Consider the following 23,598-nt stretch of genomic DNA (forward strand, 5'->3'; position numbering starts at 1 on the left):
TGGCTCTGCTCAAGTCATCTGAGGCCCTCAATTTTGCATAGCTTTTAACCTCAACGCCTTTGTCCAGCTTGGGATGATCCCTTGTGGTTTATTTTTGGTGCTTGACCAGGTGATGGTCTATCTATCTGTCTTTCTGTTTGTTTGTGGTTACAGAAACATGAAGATGAAAGTGAAAGTTGGCTCTCCAGGCAGGTACGAGTTCCGAATTAACTGAGACGACAAGTCATTTTGTCGCTCACTATCTCCATCTTTTACTCTCTGACGCTCCCTCTGTCTCTCTCTCTCTCTCTCTCTCTCTCTTCGTGCATCTCGGTCTGTGTATCTCACTCTGTCGCTCTGTCTCTCGCCATCACTCCGTCTCTTTTTGTGTGATGTGTGTCTTTCGCTGTCTGTCTCACTCTCAATTCTGACATTCCGTTCTGATCTAAACGCGGAATGTTTGGAGGGACGACGTGTCGTCTTTCCATGACCTAAAGGCGGGTTGCACGGGGGCACCGCCATCTCCAACCTTCCTGCCATCCTAAAAGCCCGCTGTTGTTGCCCGTTTTAGAATGAAGCGCCTTTGTTTTCTAAAGACGGAAGGAAGTTCTTCTTTGTCCGGCCACTTTCCCAGGGAGGCCGTGGGAAGTTCTACCACATCGCCATGTCCTCAGCTCAGGTCAGTTCCAATTCTTCTGGTGCGATTCCTTGAAAACTTGCCTCTTTGACCTCATTTCCGGTCATAAGAACACGAGAACTGCTAAGACCAAAGTCCACCTCGTTGGCCTCCCACCTCCCTGGGGGTCGCCTGCTCACGTGTCCTGAACTCCCTATGTTCTGTATCCCATCGTGTTATTCCCTAAAAGAAAACCATCTAATCTGCGTTGGAAAGAATCCACGTTTCCTGCTTCGACCGCCTCCCCAGGGAGCGTGTCCCACAGGCTCACTGATCGCTCACTGGAATACCGTTTGCGGAGATTTGTTCGGAATTTTACCCCTTTCAATCACTCGCAGACCGTGTCTGTCCTCTGGTTTTACTATTAATCACAATAATAATAATCCTGGCATTCGATACAGCGCCTAATCACGTCTTTGAGACATTATTTTTGGTCTGTTCTGCCATAGGATAGTGGAACATGCTCGAGGGGCTGAATGGCCTACTTCTGTTTCTAATTTCTCTGTTTCTATCTCTCAGATACCCTCCACGGCTGCTCCCTTCTCTCAGCAAACACCAGCCCGCTTCACCTCCCTCACCCCAGCCTAAGTTTACAGTCATTTTTCCCCTGGATCTCATTCCCCGGGTGTCCCTCCGACTTGCCCCCACACCCCACTCCCCACCCCACCCCCATTTTCGAAGCCCGCTTTGAGACTTACCTGTTTGACCGCACGCTCAGCCAAACCGGCTCCCAGCCCAACCCAACCCAGCCCAACCCAGCCCAACCCAGCCCAGCCCAGCCCAACCCAACCCAACCCAACCCTGCCCAACCCAACCCAACCCAACCCAACCCAGCCCAACCCAGCCCAGCCCAACCCAGCCCAGCCCATCCCAGCCCAGCCCAGCCCATCCCATCCCAGCCCAACCCAGCCCAGCCCAGCCAGCCCAACCCAACTCAACCCAACCCAACCCAGCCCAACCCAACCCAGCCCAACCCAACCCAGCCCAACCCAACCCAACCCAGCCCAACCCAACCCAACCCAGCCCAACCCAACCCATCCCAGCCCAGCCCAACCCAGCCCAGCCCATCCCATCCCATCCCAGCCCAACCCAGCCCGGGATTAATGAAAGTGTCCTTGCTTTTTCCCTTATCCAGCCTAACAGTAGCAGTGACAACCTGCAGTCTATCACGTCTGGTACATGGGACGTGACCGAGATTTTAGCCTACGATGAGCTCCACCAGAAAATGTAAGTGTCCCAGCCATATACACACAGCTACAGCAGATATACAATCTGAGCCGCGTACACACAGCCACAGTAGATATAAATGTCGGGAGTGCTGGATAATATTTTATATTCTGTTGCTGTTATTAATAATGTTTGCCCGGTTAGCTCTACACTCTGTTACTAAACTCAATCATATTCTTGTCCCACAGTTATTTCTTGAGCACAGAGGACTCTCCTTTGCGTCGACAGCTGTACATGTAGGTACTTAATTTCGTTGTCAGGGAACGAGTGAAGTTTTCCAATGTAGTCACAGTGAAGAGTACAGTGTAGGTTTACGGGGGCGATATCAGGCCTGGCAGGACAGACTGGATAGGTTCGGCCTCTGATATATAATAATAATAATAATCCTCGCATTTCGTACGTCTTATCACGTCTTCGAGACGTCTCAAAGCGCTTCACGGGATAGATACACTGTAAAGTGTAGTGACTGCGTGTTTTGTGGGCGAAACGCGGCAGCCAGTTGCGCACAGCAGTGTCCCCAGAAACATCCGTGGGTTGAAGTGACCGATTTAAGAGGAAGCCAGACCTTCACATGAGGGAGAGGGGGAATATAGAAGGGCGTGGGAGGGAGGGAGGGAGTGGGGGGGAGGGAGGAGGGGAGTGGGGGAGAGAGGGGGAGGAGCCGGACGTGGAGACACGTATAAAGTACAAACGCAGGCGCGGACCAGTTGGAGCGAGCGTCCTGTTTCCCGCGCTGTACGTTCCGTGTAAATCCCGGCGCCGGTTTGTAAGCGATTCCTTGCTAAGTGGAGCCCCTTCTCTCTTCAGCGCAGAGACCAACAGCAACTTTAACAGACAGTGCCTCTCGTGCGACCTGAAGCTGCCAAACTGCACCTACTTCAGTGCGTTGTTCAGCCGCAGGATGAGCTACTTCCTGCTGCGCTGTAAAGGTAAGGGGTTCCTTATTTACCCACGACAGCGACGACCACCACAACAACAACTTACATTCGCTGAGGACACCGAGCAAGGGGGAAAGGGGAGAAGATTGGTGGCTGTAGGCGAGGCCAACAAACAAACAAACAAACAAACAAATAAACAAACAACAACAAATGACACTTGTGTACACTCCCTTCACATCGGAAAGACTACCCGGGGCGCTGGACAATCCGGGTTTTTTTTGGACCCGATCAGGATCAGGAGGGGTGGAGGGTGGCGGATGAGGTGGGGGCGGTAGGTGACCGAAGGCACGGTCAAAGAGGAAGGTCATTAGCCGGGACTTGAAGGACGGGAGGGAGGGAGGGAGGGGGCGAGACAGAGGGAATGAGGGAGGGAGTGACAAGAGTTTGTCGTCGTCGTTCTGTGTTTTAAGCGTCTCAGCAAATGCCAGTCGTCGTGTTATTGCATCGAGTCTCTCAGAGCAGAGCTTCTTGTTATCTCGGCCTCGTTACTGATGCGCATCAGGGGTCGTGTGGTGGAAGCAGAGGATGGAAGTGATCCGATTCCACACGAGGCCGGAGTGACGAATCGTTCCCGGCCGCAAACATGAATAATTAACCAATAATCAATAGCAACAATAATTATTAATCACAGGTTGTTCCTGTAGCTACTGTTTTCCTGTGGGTCTGCAGAGCTGATCTGCTTCATCTCTGGAGACCTTACTCTCCCTCTCTCTCTCTCTGGCTCTCTTCTCTCTCTCTTTTTTGCTCTCTCTCGCTTTCTCTCTCTCTCTCTCCTTCCCGCCCTGATCTCTTGAATCATTTATGAGCCCTGCAGTGAGCCAGAGCAGAAGCTGCCGGGCACTGATCTCAATGGCTTTTTGATTGCACGGCTCTGTAGTAATAATAATAATCCCGGCATTTGACACAGCGCCTCATCACGTCTTCGAGACGTCTCAAAGCGCTTCACAGGCCACGCTGTAATGTGAATTAAGTGCGAGACATGCCAATGAATCTTCTGCCCTGCTGCGTAAATCTCTTATATTAATGCACTAGTCCAGGTCCAATCTTATCCTCTCAAGTGCCTCGGCCATAATCCTCTGCTTTCCGAGTAACCGATCGATACGCTGCGTGTGAGCATCATCATCAACACAGAGCCTGTTGCGTGCGGCGCGAGAGCAATAATCAATCGCTCACTGGAGTTCTGTGACGACAAGACCGTCTGTTATATTGTTCCCTTCTCTCCCCCGCCCCCCCCCCCACCCCCTTCACTGATATTCAATAGACATTAATAATACATCTGCTGTAGTTTAACCAGTTAAATATGCATCGCTTGCCATTGAAACCCCACCCTAACCTTCAGGCGTGTGACTGGCAAGGGTTGACAGGAGCTGAGTGGGACGATTCTGAACGTAGGGGTTATTATTAATAGACAGTTATTTGGGGAGCACTATAGGGCTGTGGGGGAGAGAGAGAGAGAGAGAGAGCGTGGGAGTGGGATTGAGGATTTTGCTGTCCTGTTTGTGTGCTTCGGGCAGAATCGTTAATCTTTAACCGTCACGATTCGGGGAGATTAAGTTACAGGCAGGTGGAGCCCATCTTGTGCCGATCGAAAGCGCCAGTAACCTTTACACAACAACAATAATAATCCTCGCATTCAGTAACCCTTTCATAATAATAATAACCCTTTCATGTCAGGACAACATCCTCAAATGCTTCAACGGATACACAGTAAAATACAATGACTGTGTGTTTTGTGGATGAGTGCAGCAGCCAATAATTATTGTAATAATAATAATCCTTATATTTGATATATTGCCTTATTATTATTATTAGATTGTTTGTGAAACACTATGTTTCGCCCACAAAATACACAGTCGATTCATTTTACAGTGTATTCTGTGAAGCGCTTTGAGACGTCTCGCAGGCGTGATAAGGCGCTGTGTCAAATGCCGCGATTATTATTATTAGTATTATTTATGCATGAAGCGCTCAGATAAAACCAGGTCCTAGAATCCATTCGAATAAGCGGCACAGAGACGGGCCATTCGGCCCAACTGGTCCGTGCTGGTGTTTACGCTCCACATGAGCCCTCCTCCTGCCCTTCCTCAACTAAGCCTTCAACCCTAACCTTGTATTCCATTCTCCCTCGTGTACCTCTCCAGCTTTCCCTCAAATACATCTACAGGTCCTGATAGCACGTGCTGTCGGGCTGTGTAAACCCCAGTTGTCCCAGTTGTGCAGTACCTTCTCACTTCCGTTCGTCTGATCTGTTACTTTTATCTTCTCAGGTCCAGGAGTGCCCACAGTCACCGTCCACAGCTCCAGTGACAGCAACAGTAAGTATTCGCTGCGACCTCGAGCTTCCAACCTCGGAACACATTCTACACTACAACACACGCAGTCCCTGTCACAAGCGAGAGGACCCGGGTTCGATTCCTGGGTCAGGGCGAAACATTGGGCAAGTTTCCTCACTACACACACACGAGCGCCTATGTTTACCGGCAGTCGGTAGGAACCCGGTTGTTAGTCGATTGGCGGATTGCTTTTCCGGATAGGCTCCAGAGAGACCAGAAGCAAAGAGACACACCCCACCAGGGTAAGAATATTCCAAACGAAATTGCACACACTAACTCTTCGCGTGAAGGCCACGGCGAGCATTCTTTAACTCAATTAAACCAAAGACTTTCACCCAAACTATATTTGTTATCACCGGGCCAGAAAACAGCAAGGAGTGGAAAGGATAGAGGGTTGCAATACCTCAGTCGAATGTTTTATTATTGAGCTATAAATGTTTCGCTGTTATTGCTTCTGTCTTCAGTTGCCTTTGCCTTCAAGCGATCGATCCGGCTGCAGAGTTGCTAAAGATTTCCTGGGTAACTTTTCTACAATCTTCCTCGAGTCAGAAAAAGTCAGAATAATAATAATTATTATTATTATTATTATTATTAAACCAGTTCTAAGTCCCCAACGCGGGGCTGGAACCCACAACTTTCCGAATCAGAGACAGAAAGTGCTCCCCGACTGAGCCAGGCTGACACCCCTGTTCAGAACAATTTTCTGGAACAGATAATCAGTAAGGAATCCGGGTAATAAACGCCACAGGTTGGACTCAGCGCTTGGAGGGATTGTACAGTGAGCTCGAATTCCCCGCTCTCTTTCTCCTTCAGGCTACATTGTCCTGGAGGAAAACGGTGAACTCCGCGACCACCTCAAAACCAAGCAGATGCCCAACATCGAGATGAGAGATGTCCTGATAGAGGAATACAGTGAGTAGCTGCCAGACATCGTGATAATAAAACAGTAATAACCGTAATGTTAACAATAATAACAATGCGTTTGATATCAGTGTAAATTGGTTCTGTAATGTGTGGTGACATCTCCTCCTCTCTGTGTGTTTTTTCCGGTCATTGTTACGACTGGACGAGTTGCTTGTATTTTTTAACTCTTATTTTGTAAAATTTCCATCCCCCCCTCCCTCATCATCCTCCTCCTTGCCCCTCTTCCCCCTTCCCACACCCCCAACCCCCCCACCTCATCCCCATCCCGGGCATTGTAAGATTATATCTGTTATCCCTCCATGCCCTTGCACCTCCCTACTGCTCCGATTTCCTTACCCACCCCCACCCCACCATGGGTGCCTGTGTCTTCAGCCACTGCCACTCTCTCTCTCCATCCCTCCACCTCTCCCCCCTTCCTTCCCCTCAATGCCTCCTTCAAATCCCGCCTAAAGACCTTCCTTTTTGACGGTTTTGGGTCCCCTCCCTCCCTCCCTCTCCCCACCCCTTGGCTCGGGGTCAGACTCCTCCACTGTCAAGCTCTCCCGGACCCCACCCCACGCGAAGGGGGCGCAGTGTATAATCCTTCTTGTCTGTCTGTTGGTGTTGTACCGGTGCCTGTTCTAACGGGAGGAACCCGAACATCATGGATGGAACCCAGGCTTCAAACTCCCATCAGTGTCAGTAAAGCACTCAGGAACCACAGGTTAAATGTGACTGATTTGCACTTAAATCACAATAGGTTGCCTGTGGGGGGTGGAGGGGGGGGGGAGGGCATCAATAATTCACGTGTGGCGTGTAACTTATTTATGCTTACACACAAAGAAAAAAAACCAATCGACTATCTGTCTGAGGGTTAAATATGTGATTTGCTGCCTTTTTGTCTATCGATCCAGTCTGCTACCCGTCTCCATTCACTCCAGTCCAGAAAATCGTTGCCCTTGAGTGTCTTCCCGAGGCTGGGAATTTGAAAGCAATAAGCTTCGGATTGCTTTGCCCGCTGCAAGGCCGGCCCTTGTTGATCGCTGGCAGATTCGAGCGCAGGTCTGCGGCCTCGGAACGACACCCCTATTTTGGGAGGGCCGACACACTGGCGAGAGGCAAGCCGGGCTGTTTAGTAATCGGAGACCACATCTCAAGAGGGATCCGGTAGAGGTGTATAAAAATGTAAACGCCGTTGAGAAAGTAAACCCAGAACAATACTTTGAGACGCACTAAAGGCAGTGGAACAAGAGGACATAATAATAATCATAATAATAATCATAATAATGATAAGCCTTGCATTTGAGATAGAGCCTTATCAAGTCCTTCGAGACGTCTCACAGCGCTGCACAGGATATACCGTAACGTGTAGTGACTGTGTGTTTCGTGGATGCCATAGGTTGAGAGTCGCAAAAGGCAATTTCGGGACAGACACGAGAAAGCTTTTCTTTCTTGACCCTGAGGGTAATTAACAACTGGGAGGGAGGCTGATTGAGGCCGAGACACTGGGAATTCATTTAGAAAGAGACTTGACGCTGTGATGGGCGAATCCTGTGAAGCGCTTTGAGACATCCTCCCGACCAGCGGTGTATCCAACGCAAGGATTATTATTATTATTATATTATAAGCTGTTCTGCTTTGGGGTGAATTACTACAGCCTGTCTTCCCTCAACCCCCTCCACCTCCATCCCGTTCCCCCTCCCAAGGTAGCGGGGCCCCCTCCCCACGCCCCCACTTAGGCCACACTGCGTTTTCTAAAGACAACTTGCATGTCATTTACACACGGCGCCTCTCACGTCAGGAGGACGTCCCAAGGCGCTGGACAGTTAGGGATCTGGACCCGAGCCGGTGAGTTGGGATCAGGAGGGGGTGGAGGACAGGGAGGAGGGTGACCAAAGGCGCAGTTGGGTCTTGAGGACGGGTCTTGAAGGAGGCGAGAGAGTGGGCGAGGCAGAGGGACTGTGGGATGGAGTTCCCGAGGGTGGGGGCAGAGAGGCTGAAGGCCCGTCCGCAAATGGTGGGGCAGGCGAGGCGGGAGACATGCGCTCTCTCTCTCTCTCTCTCTCTCTCTCTCCCTGGAGAGACGCCCCCCCCTGCTTACCTAATTCCGGAGAGTATTAAGCACAGGTTGGCGAGAGCCAAGGCTTGGGGGGAGCCCAGAGTGTACGTTGGGGGTAACTGCTGGTTAGAATCAGCTGAAAAACGCATAGTTTATCATAGAGAGAGAGAGAGAGAGAGAGCGCTGTCTGTAGGGCTTAACCTTGAAAGACCAGTGAATGTCACTTTGCCTCAATGTTTTGCAGATTTGAGGATGAAGATTATGAAGCCGGCAGGATTTGTCGAGGTCTCCCATTACCCTCTGCTGCTCATTGTGTGAGTCTTGCTCTGCCCAGCCAACGAGTGATTAAAATACCTAGAATCACAGACGCGAACCAGTCCCACTCCCCCGCTCTTTCCCCATAAAACACCTGTTTGTTATCCCATTGAACGAGAATCCAATTGTATCTATTGAAGCTATTTTCACCTTTATATTTCACTCACCGCACTTTACCTCCTTCAACCATCTGTTTACCGGCAGTTAGTAGGAACCCGGTTGTTCGACGATTTATGGATCGCTTTCCCGAGGGTAATAATCCCTTCAAAATAAATATAAATAAATTGGTCACTCAACCCACGGCTGTTTGTGGGGACGCTGCTGTGCGCAATTGGCTGCCGCGTTTCGCCCACAAAACATACCTTACAGTGTATCCTGTGAAGCGCTTTGAGACGTCTCGATGACGTGATCAGGCGCTGTGTCAGATGCCGGGATTATTATTAATATTATTATAAGAGCCCTGACAAGTTGTGTCACCCTGGCTCTCGCCCCTGAGACAGAAGACCGGGTTCCTTACTCACCGCTGGGCAAACTGAGACGTGTGTGTGTGTGTGTGTGTGGAGTGAGGAAACTTGCCCAATGTCTCGCCCTGACCCGCCCGGGAATCGAACCCGGGTCCTCTCGCTTGCGAGGCGAGGGCTCTAACCCCTGAGCTACTGGGACTCCGCAACCACTTGTTTTGTGCCGTTGCAACAAATGCAACGATGATCGGTGATGGTGTGTGTGATATTTCCCTCCAGTGATGGCACCCCAGGGAGCCAACTAGTGACAGAGCAGTTCCAGACAGGCTGGCCCTCAGCGCTGGCGAGCTCCCTCAACGCCATCGTGGTGAAGTTTGACGGACGTGGCAGCGGTTTCCAAGGCACCAAACTTTTATACGAAGTCCAGAACAAACTGGGCATCGTGGAGGAGAAGGATCAAATCGAAGCTTTGAGGTGAATTCCTTTCGATTGTAATAATGGTCATTATTATCATAATAGCTTTAAAGAATCGATTGTAAGAATGATAATAATAATAATAATAATAATCGGAATCATAAAAATTTCGATTGAATTTATGATTCAACCCAAAGTTTTTTTTGAAGTGGGGGGGGAGGAGGGACGGAAACCCATCACCGTTGTTTAAGAGTCTCCAAACCGCAGCTGAGAATTCCCCGCCTCCCACCTACAGCTGGAAACCCCAGAGATAGATCGTTGGAATGGAATGCACTCTCTCTCTCTCTCTCTCTCTCTCTCCCTGGAGGGTCGCACCCCACTGACCTAATTCCGGAGAGTATTAGGCGCAGCTTGGCGAGAGCCGAGGCTTGGGGAGGGGGGGGCAGGAGCCCAGAGTGTGCGTTGGAGGTAACGGCTGGAGTCTAACCAGCTAAGACCACATTAGCTTACCATCGAGAGCGCTGTCTGGCCAAGCTTTCCCGCTGCTTGTCCGGCTGGGACCACCCTCCCCGTTAGGTAGTCAGGGCTTTTGGCTGCGGGGTTACCAGGAGCCGAGTGGGAGGATTCCCTGCCCCCAGTGACCGGTCGGCACTTCAGGTTCCTGCCGATGGATGAGCCGGGGCCGGGCTGAGCTGCCGTCAGCGGTGAGCGCCCTGGGATACTGCGGCCCCTCCTGGCTCAGGAGCCGGGGGCTGGAGACCGGCACAGAGGGTGCAGTCCAGCCCTGGCCGGTTCCTCTTGGTCTGACCCGGTGCATTGATGTTTCAGAACGTTGTTGAAGGAGCCGTACGTCGACAAGACCAGAGTTGCAGTGTTTGGCCAGGTAACGTGCCTGCTCTCGTATCCCATTCAAATCCTTCCAGGGACCAGTCCGTGTCTTCAGTTATGTGCTGTCACCTAGTGGGCTGCTGGTAAGATAACACCAGAGCATGGAATCGTAGAACATTACAGCGCAGAAGGAGGCGCTGCCCCCCCCCCCCCCCCCACACCACCCCCCCCCTCACCCCCTCTTTCCCCACATCCCTGCAAATTTTTCACCACGAGCACAAACAATAGCAGCAGTAATAATAATGTGGTCGCTTCAACCCGCGGCTGTTTGCGGGAGGGACGCTGCTGTGCGCACACTTTACAGTCCATCCTGCAAAGCGCTTTGAGACGTCTCGAAGGCATGATGAGGCGTTGCGTCAAAGGCAAACGGAAGGCTTATGAAACTGAGCCAGATTGACACACAATATGTAGCACAATGTTCAGCATAGAGATTGACAAGCCATCCCCCCGGTCATCCCCGAGCTCTCACGAATCTTGTAAATTCAAATGATTAATGTTTCCGAACATCTCTTGTCGGTCTGCTTGTGCGGTCACACAGAAAAAAATGATGGTGTTTCTGACAGTATCTCGCTATTCAATCGGAATATTAACAGCTCCTGCTTTGCCATGTCTCTGAAATTTAATTTTATACCATCGACCACACATGGCAACTCAAACCCAAACGTAAATTTGTAGCCTTGCAAAGCTTCGGGCCGGTCGGGACCCATCCCGTCAGATCAGCGTCGGCAAAGAAAATTAATTCGAACTTTTCTACAAGTCGTACTTGCGTTTAAACTGGCGCCTCATCTCGTCACTGAGACATCTCGAGACGCTTCACAAATCCGACTGTTTGTGGGGACGTCGCTGGGCGCAATCACAGCGTGTCCTGTGAAGCGCTTTGAGACGGCTCGAAGACGCGACGAGGCGCGGTGTCGAATGCCAGGGTCGTTGTTATCGTTATTACGCTCAGCGTCAATCACTGGAGTACAACGAAACCTCACCTTCTTCATCCGTGTTGTTCTCCCAAGGCGTACGGAGGTTATCTGAGTTTGCTTCTGCTCACCAACGGAGAGAACATATTCAAGTGCGGGATCGCACTGTCGCCGATCACGGACTTTAAACTGTATGGTAAGCGTTGACATCAGTCACACATCAACATCACAAACTGACCACCAGCCTCCTCGGGGGATCAGTTTCCCCCACACAATACACACGACACTTCACGCTGTATTCAGTGAAGCGCCTTTCGGAGAGGTCTGAACGACGTGATAAGGGGCTATATCGAATGCAAGGACTATTATTGTTGTTATGATTGTTGTTATGATTGAGGCAAATTGGAATCCATTGAACTGCGATACCAATTTATATACCAATAAAATAAATAATAATAATTCAAGGTCACTCAATCCACTGCTGCTGTTTGTGGGGAACGCTGCTGTGCGCAATCGGCTGCCGCGTTTCTCCCACAAAGTACACAGTCACTACACTTTACAGTGTATCCCGTGAAGCACTTTGGGACGTCTCTAAGACGTGATCAAACTCTGTGTCAAATGCCGGGATTATTATTATTATTATACAAGACAATTTACATTTACCCGCCTGCCTTTCACGGTGAGAGCGCACGTCTCAAATGGATGGGGTGAGAGTCTGGGAGGGGCGGGCGGGGACGGGATGGAGGGAGATTGGGGACGGGGGTTAAGATAACTCAAAGGGAGGTATGTTTCGGGAGACGCCTTCAAAGAGGGAACGAGTCGAAGGGACTCCGGCACAGGCAGAGTTTGACGAGTGCTTGAGAGGGGGATATCCTGCCCCCCCAGATTCACACTTGGCAGACCCTGGCAGACCCTGGCCCAGGTACTGATGAAATATGGTGGTGGTGGGGATTGGGGGGGAGTGTGGGGAGAGGCCCGCTCCCATTATAAGGAGGCCTGTAGCTCAGTGGTTAGAACCCTCGCCTCGCAAGCGAGAGGACCCTGGGTTCGATTCCCGGGCGGGACAGGACAGGGCGAAACATTGGTCAAGTTTCCTTACTCCACGTGACGTGATAAGGCGCTATATCAAATGCGTGGATTATTGTTCGGATTATTATTATTATTATTATTACGATTTGATCTGTCGTGAATTTTCTCCACAGCCTCTGCTTTTTCCGAGCGGTACCTGGGAGCTCTCGGGAAAGACGACAAAGCGTACGAGGTAAATCCCAGAGACGGGTCACAGTCCCTCCCGGAGTGCAAACGCATCTCTGTTTTTAACACAACGTCTGTGAGTCCATCAGCACAGGAGCCCAGGAATTACTGGAGGACGAACGGCCAAGGTTGTCCTAGTCTGTCCATCCAGGTAGTCGGCTGCGACAGTAATGGAGGTGTTGGTAGGGGGTTAGCCAGAAAAAAGATCTGAAGGTTCCCAACTCAAAGCAAAAAAAAATATCTGCAGCCGTATTTGCGATCACTAACTAATTGGTTGAGAAGCAGACACTGAACTGTTAAACTCTTTCCTCTTTGTCCTCAGAAGAAGCTGATGTATCGGGTGCCACGTTTAGAGGACAAGAAGTTAATGTTAATCCACGGGACTGCGGATGGTAAGTGACCAAGCGAAACCCACAAGAGGCCCAGAGAGCCGTCACCGCCAAGTCTAACCTCTTCCCACCCGACACCCCCAACATACACACAAACACATGCAACCAGCACAACCTTATGATAATAATAATAATATTAATATAATAATAATCCTCACATTTCACACAGCGCCTTATCGAGTCTTCGAGACCGTCTCAAAGCGCTTCACAGGATACCCTGTAACGTGTAGTGACTGTGTGTTTTGTGAGCGAAATACCACTAAAAGGGGGATTGAGTATTGGAAGAGCGTCAGCATGGCACTCAGTTGATAGCAGGAGGTTGTGGGTTCATCCATCGCTCCATCGGTTGACGCTCCATCGCAGAGAGGTCCCTCCTGCCTGCTCAGGTGGACGTTAAAGATCCCGCGGTGCTGTTCGAGAAGAGAAGAGAGTTTCTCTCTCTTCCCCCCCCCCCCCCCCTCTCCCTCTCTCTCTCTCTCTCTCGGTGTCCCTGGCTCTCACCCCCCAAAAAAAAATTGGACACTCACTTCATGGCAGTCTGTGGGAAAAATTGGCTGCAGAGTTGGGCACAGACTCACTGCACTTTACAGTATATCCTGCAAACCAGCATTCGGGACGTCCTCCCGACGTGAAGTGCGCTGGTACCCAATGTAAAGATTTTTGTTGTTGTTATTCATGTCAGTTGCATGGATGGCTATTATAACTTGTGTGTGTGTGTGTGTGTGTGTGTGATTCCCTTTCAGAAATGGTCCATTTCCAGCACACGGCAGAGTTTATAACCCAATTAGTCGAAGCGAAGGCTAACTACTCTTTGCAGGTACGATTTATTTCCAGTATCGCTGAGTACGTGGAGGGGCAAAATCCACGCACTGTCGTTCAGGGGTTAGAGCACTCGCCTCGCAAGCGAGAGGACCCGGGTTCGATTCCCGGGTCAGGGCGAGACGTTGGGCAAGTTTCCTCACTCCACACACACACACACACACACACACACACGCGCCTGTTTACCGGCAGTCAGTAGGAACCCGGCTGTTAGTGGATTGGCGGATCACTTTTCCGGGGGTAAGAATCCCTTCAAAGATAAGAAATAAATTGGTCCCTCAACCCACGGCTGTTTGCGGGGACGCTGCTGTGCGCAATCGGCTGCCGCCTTTCGCCCACAAAATACACAGTCGATTCACTGTAAAGTGTATCCCGTGAAGCGCTTTGACGCATACAGACACAGACACACAAATACAGACACACACACACAGACACGCACACACAGACACACACATAGACACACACAGACACGCATACAGACGCAACACGTACAGACACGCAAACACAGACACACACACACACGCGCACGCGGACCTGTCCCCTGGTTTCTCACTGGCTATTTCACCTGCCTTTGCAGTTATACCCCGATCAGGGGCATTTCATGGAGAAAGAAGCAGTCAAACACCACCTCTACAACTCCATCATGAACTACTTCGAGGAATGCTTCAGGATCCCAGAGAACATTCCGGTAGAACCAGAAGAGGAGGAAGAGGACGGTTAACGTCTGGGTTTCTCTCCGCGCCAAGCACAAGACATCTCTTTTTTATGAAAATACAACTCTTTTATTTTATTTCGTTGTCGTTGTCAAAAGAAGAGTATTATTATGTTAGCATGTGACAAGGACCTGAAAGCCAACTCGCTCCATCTGACGTGATACAGCTCCCTCCCTCCCTCCTTCCCTCCCTCCTTCCCTCCCTCCCTCCCGCCTCTCCCCTCTCCTGTTCATCTCCTCTCCCCTGTCCTCTTCCCCCACCCTCTCCTCTTCCCTCTCTCGCCCTACCCACTCCTCCTCTCTCATCTCCCCTCTCCTCCTCTCTACTCTTCCCTCTCCTCTCTCCTCTCCTCTCCTCAGCTCTCCTCCTCCCATCTCCTCTCCACTCCCCTCCCCTCTTCCCTCTCCTTACCTACCCTCCCCTTTCCTCTCTCCTCTCCTTGCCTCCCCTCACCTACTTTACCCCCTCCCCCTGTCTCTCCACCAACCTTCCTCTCCCTCTCCCCTCTCCCCACTCTCCCCCACTAACCCCCTTCACCCCAACCCCTCGCACGCACCCACCCACCCACCCACCCAGAGAAGAACCATTAACATGAAACCGTGGCTATTATTCAGACCTCACCAAACGCCATCGCTCTCTGTGCTATTATCTCGTGCAAAAAAAACACAAACAAAAACAAAAAAAAATTGTTTATTTGCTCAGATTGTCTGAAACAACAGCTCGGAGGCCCGACAGAGAGAGTCACCGGGGGGGAAGGAGGAGGTGGGAGGTGGGTCAGGGATGAGTGGGCGGGGTGGGGGGGGCAGTGGGGTTGGGGCTGATGTGGGGGGAGTTACACAGCTGCTAAAGTCTACAGATGAACAAAACATCGAACTACACTCGTTGGCCCACAAAGCCACACAGTCACTCTGCTTTACGGTCATACCCCACAAAGTGCTTTGGGACATCCTCTCTGATGTGAAATCAAATGCGAGTGGTTATTATTATTATTATTATCATTATTATTATCATTATTATTATTGTTATCAGATTCCAAGGTGAAGAAACCAAACTGCAGCCGTTAGCTTCAGAGCACAACCCCGTAACCGTTACCGTGAACTGTTTCCCTGTTCAACTTATTTCACAAGACGGCGCGATGGGTTCAGGTGACGAAGGCCCTGTGTGGAGGTCGCTGTGTCAATGCAGGTTGTTGATGTTGTTTGTGGGCTAGTTTGGGCTTCTCTCTCGAGCTCGGTGGTTCGTTTCCGTGTGTGTCAGACGTCGGGCTGACCCCATAACAAAGTGACTTTCCTTTGAGACTTTTCAGCACAGAAAGACAAGATCGAACCCGTTCGCACTCCCTTAAAATAACCTTGGATAGTCATCACCTACCATCTGGTGCCCAAAGAAAGGGATTACCATCGCGCACGAGAGTCCTGTAGCTCAGGGGTTAGAGCCCTCGCGAGCGAGAGGACCCGCGTTCGATTCCCGGGCGGGTCAGGGCGAGACGTTGGGCAAGTTTCCTCACTCCACACACACACACACGCGCGCGCGCGCGGCTCTGTTTACCGGCAGTCAGTAGGAACCCGGTTGTTAGTTTATTGCTGGATCGTTTTTCCGGGGATGATGATAATAATAATGATAATTCGGTCACTTCAATCCACGGCTGTTTGTGGGGGCGCTGCCGTGCGCGATCGGCTTCCGCATTTCGCCCGCAAAATATGAAAGTGAGGTCTCCGATGGTGGAGCGGAGGGAAATGAGGGACATGCAGGAAGCTGGAGCCAGACGGTGGGTTGGGGGTTGGGGGCCGGGGTGGGGTTGGGGGGTAAGCCAGGTCAGAGAGAGGTAGGGAGGTGCCCGGGGCATTGAGGCGGAAAAAAGTGCGAGGATCTTGAAATCGATCCCGGACTCCATCCAAATAGACTTCCATCCCAGAGGCCTCTCGCTCGCTCCCGTCATCCCCTCGTTCAAGGTGTGTCTCTTTGTCTGTGCTTTCGCCCCCACTCCCAACTCTCCTTTCTCTTCTCCCCTCCCCCTTCTACCCCCTCCAACCCCCCCCCCCAACCGCGATGTTGGGGGTCTCCATCCCAGCATCGTCAAAGCGTTCGAGCCTTGAGATGTCCTCCCAAAGTGAAATGTAAATAATGTATTATATCAGATTGTAAGTCCAGTCAGTCCCCAACATTATTTTATCATTTTCTAATTACGTCGATAAAAGTCTTGGGAGGGGGAGATTAGATTAGCTTTGCCTAAATGGGAGGGAGGGAGGGAGGAGAGAGAGAAATATCTTGTTATTAATAGCACAGCCTGGCTCAGTTGGTAGCATTCTCGCCTTGTGGGTCGGAAGGTTGATGGTTCAAGCCCCATGTCAGTAATCCCTCACAGTCGAGTTGACTCTTCAGTCGGGTTCCCGTCTGCCTGTTCAGGAGGACGTTAAAGATCCCACGGCACCGCTCAAAAAGAGAAAGGTGTTTGTCCCTGTGTGTTGGCCGGGCTGACAAGCCTACGGATTAAATTGGTCACTCTCCATAGCTTGTTTGCGGGTCGTTGGTGTGTGCAAATTGGCTGCCGTCTTCACCCATAAAATACAGTCACTTCCCCTGCTTTACAGTAAAATGGATTCCTGTAGCTCAAGAGGTTAGAGCCCTCGCCTCGCAAAGGAGAGGACCCGGGTTCGATTCCCGGGCAGGTCAGGGCGAGACCTTGGGCAAGTTTCCTCACTCCACACACACACACACACACACACACACGCCTCTGTTTACCGGCAGTCAGTAGGAACCCGGTTGTTAATTGATTGGCGGATGGCTTTTCCGGGGGTAATAATCCCTTAAAACAAATAATAATAGTTTGGTTACTCAATCCACGGCTGTTTGTGGGGACGCTGCTGTGCGCGATCGGCTGCCGCGTTTCACCCACAAAAATTACACAGTCAACTCACTTTACAGTGTATCCTGTGAAGCGCTTTGAGACGTCTCACAGACGTGATCAGGCGCCGTTTCAAATGCAGGGAATTTTCTTCTTCTTAAAATCCTGTGAAGTGCTTCGAGACGTGTTGATGATGCGATGAAGCGGAATGTCAACTGTAAAGGTGATGACCGTGTAAATGAATGTTTTAGCACTCAGAGGATTCAGAGCCTCGATGCCAGTTTTCCTTTGGGACATTCTGATTTAAGGGATTTCTAAACAGTTTTTTGGCCAACGCTTACGATGGTGTTTGTCCACCGCTCGGAGGCAGAAACAAAATTCACCGAGCAAGCTGAATCGTGGCTGGTGATTTATGCTGAAAAGTATATACACATCTTCATAGAAAGGCTAATTAACTCAGCTTTAATCCTGTTTGAAGCTTCCAATTCATACCGCAAGTCGTAAGCGGCGAAATATTACACGTTGGTGAAAAATATATGGCGTTTTTATTGCTGCGTTGGACATTGGGTGAGCACCGGGCTTCGTGAAAGGGGAATGAAGATGACCGAACCTTTACAAGAGCTAAACTTGCTTGTAAGTCCCGGGGAAATGCTCTGAGTTCCGCATTTTAGCAGTGAGCCAACACACCGTAGGAATTTATCGTGAATTAATGTTGTCGAGGAACCATCATAAAAGCTGCATTTCTATCATTGCTTTCGGGGGTGAGGGGGGCGGGAAAAAAACCAATCACACTTTTGTTGACTGTGAGTGGGTGTGTGCGTGTGCGTGCGTGTAAATGTTCCACGGTATTCATCGACTTAAAGCTAACTGAATTTCCTACAAAACCTTAATAAATAGAGAGTATTTACTTCTGAGATTCCCTCCATCTATTTCGGCTGTTGTGGGTTTATTTCCCGAACGCAAAAAGGTTTTTTTTTTTTTTTCTCGGTGGTTGTTTGATTTCGCTGTGAGCGCACGGAAGGACGTTATATGTCGGGGAGTGCTTTTCTTTTCAGCCAAACCCGTCTCTCCAGAATTGGGTGACGGAGTCTGTAAGCGCGATCGAAAAGAAAGGTCTTCAAGTGGGGATCCGAAGGTGGGGAGGGAGGGAGGGAGGGAGGGAAGGAGGGAGGGCGAGGCGGAGGGATTGAGGGAGAGGGTGCCAAGAGTTTCGGGGTGTAGTGGCTGAAGGCATGGCCACCGATGGTGGGTGGTGGAGTGGGGTGGGTGTGGGGAAGGGGGTTGGGGGGGGTTCGGAGAGGCGGGGAGGTGCCAGGGCATGAAGTGATTTGAAAACGAGAGCAAACGAGAAACCTTAGACAAGTTTCCTTCCCACCCACACACACACACACACACACACACACGCGCCTCTGTCAGTAGGAACCCGGTTGTTAGTCGATTGGCAGATCGCTTTTCCGGGGGTAATAATCCCCGGGTTCGATATATCTTGCGAAGTGCCTTGACTCGTCTCAACAACGTGTTAAGGCGCTCTATCAGTAAGGATTATTATTATTATTATTATTATTATTATAATGATTACCAACTCCTCACTGTTTCAGTGCTCAGGAAATTGATTAGCAGTTCAGAGACCTTGAAGCAAAATGAGTTTGAGGATTGAAGCATCTCGAAACCTGATTCGCACAAAATGGACTTGTTATAGCTGGTCAGCTTTCCAATTATACTTACCGAGGTATAAATTGTTTCTCGTTCCCCGTTAGTGCTGAGTTTAGGGAAATTGCGTTGAGGGTTTCAATGGCAGACTGTTTCAGACCCTGAGCATTATTGTGGAGTCCTGCAGCTCGGTGGTTGGAGCACTCGCCTCGCAAGCGAGAGGACCCGGGTTCGATGCTGCCTGACCTGCTGAGAGTTCCCTGGCCACTTCTGCTCTTAATTCAGAATTTCCAGCATCCGCAGTAATCCACACACACACACACACACACTCACACACCTCAGGCTCTCGCCGTGTTGCTTTGCATTTGTCTTTCACTGCTTGAATCTGCTGTAACGATCCCCAAAGGCAACTATTAGTAGGAAACTGTGGCCAAATTGCAGTCTCTCCTCATCAAAATTCAGAGGCAGAATGGAAAGCAGTTAGTGCTGGCTGAGGTACGATCTCTCAGCTCGGTGTAGAACCCCATCAGTGTGAATTCACCTACCCCGACACTGTTAAAAGAAATGCGTGAATGAGCTCTTTACACCCAGACACAGAGAACGGAACAGCGTAGAAACAGACCAACTAAGTCCACGCCAGGGTTCGTAATAATATAAATAATAATACTTGCATTTGATACAGCGCCTTATCATGCCTTCGAGACGTCTCACGGCGCTTCACAGCAAAGTGAATTGACCTTATACTTTTTGTGGGTGAAACACGGCAGCCAATTGCGCACAGTCGCGTCCCCACAAACGGCCGTGGATTGAAATGACCAATTATTATTGTTATTTTTTTTTTGAAGGGATTATTACCCCCGGGAAAGCGATCCGCCAATCGACAGTCGCGACACCAATAACTTTTTAATGTTTTGATGTAGGGCAAAGTCTCGGAGCGCTTCACACCACATGGGGTTGGATATCGATCAAAGGAGCGAGGGGGGAGGAGAGAGGGGGGAAAAGAAAGAGAGGGGGGACAGAGGGGCAAGAGAGAGGGGGGAGGAAGGAAGGAGAGACAGCCATATATCAAAGAGGTAGATTTGAAGGCAAGAAACTGAGACAGAAAGAGAGAGGGCACGAGATGGAGTGCTGGAGGGAGGGATCAGGAAGTAATTAAACATTAATTGATCTAATTTACATACGTCGTCCACTTTATCAATTTATTGCTGATCACCAGCTGCAAACCTCGGATTCTTCCCAGAATATTTCCCAATGGCACGATCCCATGATATGATATGACTCACTCACTCACTTACTCACTCACTCACTCACTCACTCACACACTCACACTCTCAATCACTCACTCATTCACTCACACTCTCAATCACTCACTCACTCACTTTCTTACTCACACTCTCAATCAATCACTCTCACTCACATTCTTACTCACGCTCTCTCTGACTCACTCACTCACTCACTCACTCACTCACTCACTCACACACTCACTCACTCACTCACTCACACTCTCAATCACTCATTCACTCACACTCTCAATCACTCACTCACTCACTTTCTTACTCACACTCTCAATCAATCACTCTCACTCACATTCTTACTCACGCTCTCTCTGACTCACTCTCTGACTCACTCTCTGACTCACTCACACACTCACTCACTCACTCACACATTCTCTGACTCTCACTCACATACTCACTCACACACTCACTCACTCATTCATACACTCTCTCACATTCTCACTCTCACTCACTCACACACTCACTCACTTACTCTCTCTATGACTTCAGCACCGTACCAGCCATTAATTATACAGTCTACCCTCAGGTCACAGGTAATGGGATCACTGAGGCTTCATGAATACGGTGGAATAATAAAGTCAGGAAATGATGGAAACTGCACAACAAAATCATTGCCATCTGAGAGAGAGAGAGAGAGAGGGAGGGAGACAGGGAGGGAGAGGGGGGAGGGAGAGAGATACCTTGTAAGTGTACCTGAATTGGTACCACACTTGACACCGAGAGGTTGCAGGTTGTGTGTTTGAGACCCAACCCAGGACTTTGAACACATTTAGTCGGAATGCAGCGATGGGGGAGCAATAACAAATTGTCACTCAATCCCCGACAGTTTGTGGGACAGACGCTGCTGTGCGCAATTGGCCTCCGTGTTTCGTCCCCAAATAGACAGTCAATTCGCTTTACAGTATATTCTGTGAAGCGCTTTGGGACGTCTCGAAGACGTGAAAAGCACTGTATCAAACGCCAGGATTATTATTATATTATTATTATTAAATGAGGCAAACTGTTGGAGTAATGAAGCAAAAGGGGTTGGTTTTCATGTCAAGGTCACTCGATTGCTCTTTTCATGGTGTTCTTACATCCACTGTGTGTAACTGACAGAATAGACATTAAACAGAGGATCTATTACCATATCATTAAATTCGCAACGGAAAATGAAGAATAATGAAACTTTCTAATGTAATGATTGTAGCTTCGAGCTATTTTCGAATAACGATCTTTGACGTTCGATATATAAACCCGGCATTTGATACGGCGCCTTATCACATCTCTGAGATGTCTCAAAGCGCTTCACGGAATAGACCGTAAAGTGTAGTGACTGTGTATTTTGTGGGCGAAACGCGGCAGCCAATTGCGCACAGCAGTATTGAACTGGCATTGACACATTGACATCAAAATGCCACAACATTGTGCGTCCGAGAGAAATCTCACCTCGTTGAGATTACAGTGGAGTACTGTGGCTCAGTGGTGAGAGCCCTCACCTCGCAAGCGAGAGGACCCGGGTTCGATTCCCGGGCAGGTCAGGGCGAGACATTGGGTAAGTTTCCTCACTCCACACACACACCTCTGTTTACCAGCGGTCAGTAGGAATCCGGTTGTTAGTCGATTGGCGGATCACTTTTCCGGGGGCAATGATCCCTTCAAAAATAAAAATAATAAATTAGTAACCTCAACTGTTTGTGGGTAACTCACTGCCGCTTTTCACCCACAAAACACACACGGTCAATTCACTTTACAGTGTATCCTGTGAAGCGCTTTGAGACGTCTCGAAGACCTGATAAGGCGCTGCGTCAAATGCCGGGATTATTAGTATTATTATCTTTAATGTTCGTCTGGACAGACAGACGGGACTTTGGATTAAAGTCTCACGTACATGATCTTTGCATTCGATGTAGAGCCTCGTTACGTCGTCAAGGCATCTAAAGTGGACCTCGGTTTATCATCTCATTTGAAGAGCGAGCTCCCTCAGCACTGTAATGAGGTGGCATCAATGTCTCCTTCACAGGGTCACAAGAAACTCAAATTATTTTCTGCATCCGCAGTATTTTGCCGCCCTCTGCTGGAACAAAAGTCTTCTTTTCATCAACTCCCGATAAATCCAATGCAACTTGCATTTCCGTAGCAGCTTTCACGTTGGCAGGACGTCCCAAAACCCTGAAGTAATCAAATAATATTCTTCGTTTGTTACGTAATAATCCTTTCACCGGACACAGTAAAATGTCCTGCGTTTGATAGAGTTGGCTTGTCGCGCCGTCAAAAACGTCTCAAAGTGCTTCAGGGTTTGACTGTAAAATAGTGACAATAATAATAATAATTGTCGCATTTGATACAGCGCCTTATCACGTCTTTGTGACGTCTCAAAGCGCTCGAGAAACGCGGCAGCCAATTGCGCAGTGTATCCTGTCAAGCGCTTTGAGACGTCACAAAGACGTGATACGGTGCTATGTCGGACGCAAGGAGTATTAGTAGTTGTGGTCGGATTATTATGTTCCCCTTCCCTTGGATCAACCCCTAATTGCCCAATGCCCAACCCTGTCCCTGTGAAGTGGACCTGAGATGGTACCTTGGAGGAAAGGTGATGTTTGAGCCGAGTCGTGGTCGCGGCTGCCGTTTGTGTTATCAGAAACACAATGTTTGGTAAATACTCCCAGACGTTCATTATTCTCTGTCTATTGAGAAGATGGAGAACACCTGGTTTAATTGCAAACAGAAGGTAGGTATCAAAACCTCTGACTGACTCATTAGTGGAATCCAATCGCTTTCTAACTTTGATTAAAATGCCATCCTTGACGGTAAACTCTTCCAGGATTAATCGGATTTGCGTAACTCTCCATTCCACGTCAAGCATTCTAGGAGCAGCGCTCTTTTACACTCTGTAGATACACAGCAACGCTCACGAGATGATAATAATAATACTGGATATAGACAGCAGAGCGCAGCATAGAACCTCGAACCTCCCGGCAGCAATTCTCAAACGCACGTATAACAACGGGACAGTGTGAAACTCCTGATTTACAACGCGTCAATGTGGCAATCACGAAATGTTACGGAAGTAGTTTGCTGTTCCTTAAATCTCACTGGCGAAATAGACCCCCTTTTACCACCGGCGAGATGGAGTTGAGGTGCAGATCAGTCATCATATTGAATATCTTTTAATAGAATAGTCCTGTAGCTCAGGGGTTAGAGCGAGCGAGAGGACCCGGGTTTGATTCCCGGGCAGGTCAGGGCGTAACATTGGGCAAGTTTCCTCACTCCACACACACACACTCACGCGCGCCTCTGTTTAACTAGCAGTAACTAGGAACCCAGGTGTTGGCAGATCGCTTTCCCGGGGATAATGCCTCACACTCCTTGCCTTGTCATATCGCATCCCGTAAGATGTTCTGCTGTGGTCAAAGGCTGTGGAGGATTCCAAGAAAACCCGGACAAGTGGATCTGCAGAAACTCCAAAAATAAATAATAATAATCATAATAGTAATACTCACATCTAATGTAGCACCGTTCACGTCAGGTCGACAGCTCAAAGCCCTTC

General features: G+C 49.5%; 1 protein-coding gene across 3 annotated transcripts in view; it reads left to right on the plus strand.

Annotated features, from left to right (window-relative positions):
* Nucleotides 1-14,314, plus strand: part of LOC103189623 (dipeptidyl aminopeptidase-like protein 6) — a 200,011-nt gene extending 185,697 nt beyond the window's left edge. For all 3 annotated transcript variants that reach the window (XM_042332321.1, XM_042332320.1, XM_042332322.1), the window contains exons 12-26: nucleotides 154-192; nucleotides 551-658; nucleotides 1,791-1,882; nucleotides 2,071-2,118; nucleotides 2,690-2,811; nucleotides 5,088-5,135; nucleotides 5,967-6,065; nucleotides 8,360-8,429; nucleotides 9,171-9,365; nucleotides 10,134-10,188; nucleotides 11,201-11,300; nucleotides 12,307-12,365; nucleotides 12,681-12,750; nucleotides 13,491-13,564; nucleotides 14,144-14,314. In XM_042332321.1, the coding sequence (XP_042188255.1) occupies nucleotides 154-192; nucleotides 551-658; nucleotides 1,791-1,882; nucleotides 2,071-2,118; nucleotides 2,690-2,811; nucleotides 5,088-5,135; nucleotides 5,967-6,065; nucleotides 8,360-8,429; nucleotides 9,171-9,365; nucleotides 10,134-10,188; nucleotides 11,201-11,300; nucleotides 12,307-12,365; nucleotides 12,681-12,750; nucleotides 13,491-13,564; nucleotides 14,144-14,287 (1,323 nt within the window). In that variant the 3' untranslated portion in view covers nucleotides 14,288-14,314. The remainder of the gene's footprint in view (nucleotides 1-153; nucleotides 193-550; nucleotides 659-1,790; nucleotides 1,883-2,070; nucleotides 2,119-2,689; nucleotides 2,812-5,087; nucleotides 5,136-5,966; nucleotides 6,066-8,359; nucleotides 8,430-9,170; nucleotides 9,366-10,133; nucleotides 10,189-11,200; nucleotides 11,301-12,306; nucleotides 12,366-12,680; nucleotides 12,751-13,490; nucleotides 13,565-14,143) is intronic.
* The last annotated feature ends 9,284 nt before the right edge of the window (nucleotides 14,315-23,598 follow it).

The sequence above is a fragment of the Callorhinchus milii genome, unplaced genomic scaffold (assembly GCF_018977255.1).
Source record: "Callorhinchus milii isolate IMCB2004 unplaced genomic scaffold, IMCB_Cmil_1.0 Scaffold2, whole genome shotgun sequence".
Taxonomy (NCBI): Eukaryota; Metazoa; Chordata; class Chondrichthyes; order Chimaeriformes; family Callorhinchidae; genus Callorhinchus; species Callorhinchus milii.